Below are 1,879 nucleotides of genomic sequence, written 5' to 3' on the forward strand. Positions count from 1 at the left end.
GGCATTGCTGCGGGCCCCCCACGCCCACCCGCCCTCCCCTGCCGCCCCGCCCACCGAACACAGCCAGAGTCACTCCTTCTCCCTCCAAGGGAAAATGGCCTCCTGACCACCCGAGCTGGGCAGGATGGAGGAAGCCACAGGTCAGAGGAGCTACCGCAGCCAGGGTTGAAACAGCAGAGGTAGAGCTCTCAGAACCTGGGGTCCCATGCCTGGCCCCTGCCATATTCCCAACCAATGGATGTCTCTTTGCTCCCATGGTGCTGCAACACCAGGTCCTTCAAGGACCATGCATCTTCTCCCCCAAGTTCTGATTTAGAACTTCTAATGACCCACCCTTTCCAAGGTACCACCTAAACCTCTCCACTTTGCAGTGATTTTACCAGGTTTTTTTCAGCAAGATTTTCCTTACTGATAGTCCCCTTCTGCCCAAGATCTCAGAGGTGCCAGAAAACTCTAGAGTCAACGCTTAAGAAAAAAATGCCAAACAAACAAAAATCCAAAAGTTCATAACACCATCTTCCCTTTTCCAGTTACATTTCTCTTATATTTCTCTTATATGACACTACAACACTCCAGCATGAGTTAGTAGAAAAACCCACGCTTGTCCTACAATTCACTATGTACATCACTCCTTTTTCACAAGGAAGTGAAGAACCCAGATCCATGTCCACAGAGCAGGTCATCAACAGCCAAAGCAACAAAAAAGCCCCACAAACAAGAAGAATTCCCAGGCTCTAATGCAAGCCTCATGCTGATGATGAGGATGCAAATACGAGGCAAAAAGCAAGATACAAGGACTAGAAAAAAAAAAAAAAAACAAAGGTGAGCAAGCAGCACAGAGCAAGAACCACAAGAAACCTCAATAATTGGGTGTGGTGATGAAGGAAAGTGGGTCACGCAACAGCCCAGGGCAGTTTTCTCTGGACGTCAGCCGGTCTGAGTTCCCAGATGAAAGCAAGCCAGGCAATCTGCCCTTTCACATACTACCCCCTCTTCCCCCTCCCCATTCATGAAAATTCAAACTTGCAGGCATTTCGGTACCCTGTCAGAATCGGATGCTCTGCCTCCACCCTCTACACCTCCTCCAAGCACAGGCCCTGACAACCTGCAACGGCTTGGAACAAAGTCAGCTCCACCTGACACAAAGCCTCGAGCCTCACACTTCAAAGTAACCCTGGGACTCAGATAGCAAAAACATACGCATGACTTGCAGGGAAAAAAAAAAATTACATTCCCAACACATCATGCATTTCACATATTCAGCTTGAGACCAACATTATCCCCACTCCACATGCATGCCCTGCAGGCTCGGCATACCTGGATGCTGGGGGATAGCGTTGTTCAACAGGATCTCCATCTCATCATCATCACTGCCCCCTGAGCATGGTGATGGAGATCCAATGCCCGAAGCCATGTCCTCCACACCGGGGGAGGCCTGGGCTTATACAGGTTGTCGTCTTCTTGCCAGTCTGGCCAGTACTTCATTGAAAAGAAAAAGAGAAAGTTACAGCAAACCTGAACTCCGTTCTCCCAAGCAATAGTGCTACCAAGAGGATCTGTGAGAAAGCTTAGACAGCAACTTTACTAGCTTTGGAGCCTATGGATAATAGAAACACTGGCAGCAAGTATCAGTTTAGAGTTCTGATAAAGCAGGCTTTGAAGACACCAGATATTAAACTGAGTCAGCAACTCATCTCTGGCGACGAAGCCAAAACAGCTGTCCTAAAGGAAAACTCTCCCGTCCTCTGCAGCCGGGTGTCCTCGGTTATTTCTGCCTTGGGCCGGGAGAAGGCAGCGGGGCAGGCAAGGCAGCGGGGCAGGCAAGGGAGCCCTGTGGCCGGCCGGGCGGCTGTCAGCGCGGTGCCCTGGCCAGCAGCCC

General features: G+C 50.4%; 1 protein-coding gene across 1 annotated transcript in view; it reads right to left on the reverse strand.

Moving 5' to 3' along the window:
- CHD4 (chromodomain helicase DNA binding protein 4) overlaps positions 1-1,851 on the reverse strand; it is a 20,493-nt gene extending 18,642 nt beyond the window's left edge. The window contains 1 exon segment of the mRNA XM_017731994.1: positions 1,318-1,851. Coding sequence (XP_017587483.1) covers positions 1,318-1,414 — 97 coding nt within the window. The 5' untranslated portion in view covers positions 1,415-1,851.
- Between the last annotated feature and the right edge of the window lie 28 nt (positions 1,852-1,879).

The sequence above is a fragment of the Corvus brachyrhynchos genome, unplaced genomic scaffold (assembly GCF_000691975.1).
Source record: "Corvus brachyrhynchos isolate BGI_N302 unplaced genomic scaffold, ASM69197v1 scaffold3, whole genome shotgun sequence".
Lineage (NCBI taxonomy): Eukaryota > Metazoa > Chordata > Aves > Passeriformes > Corvidae > Corvus > Corvus brachyrhynchos.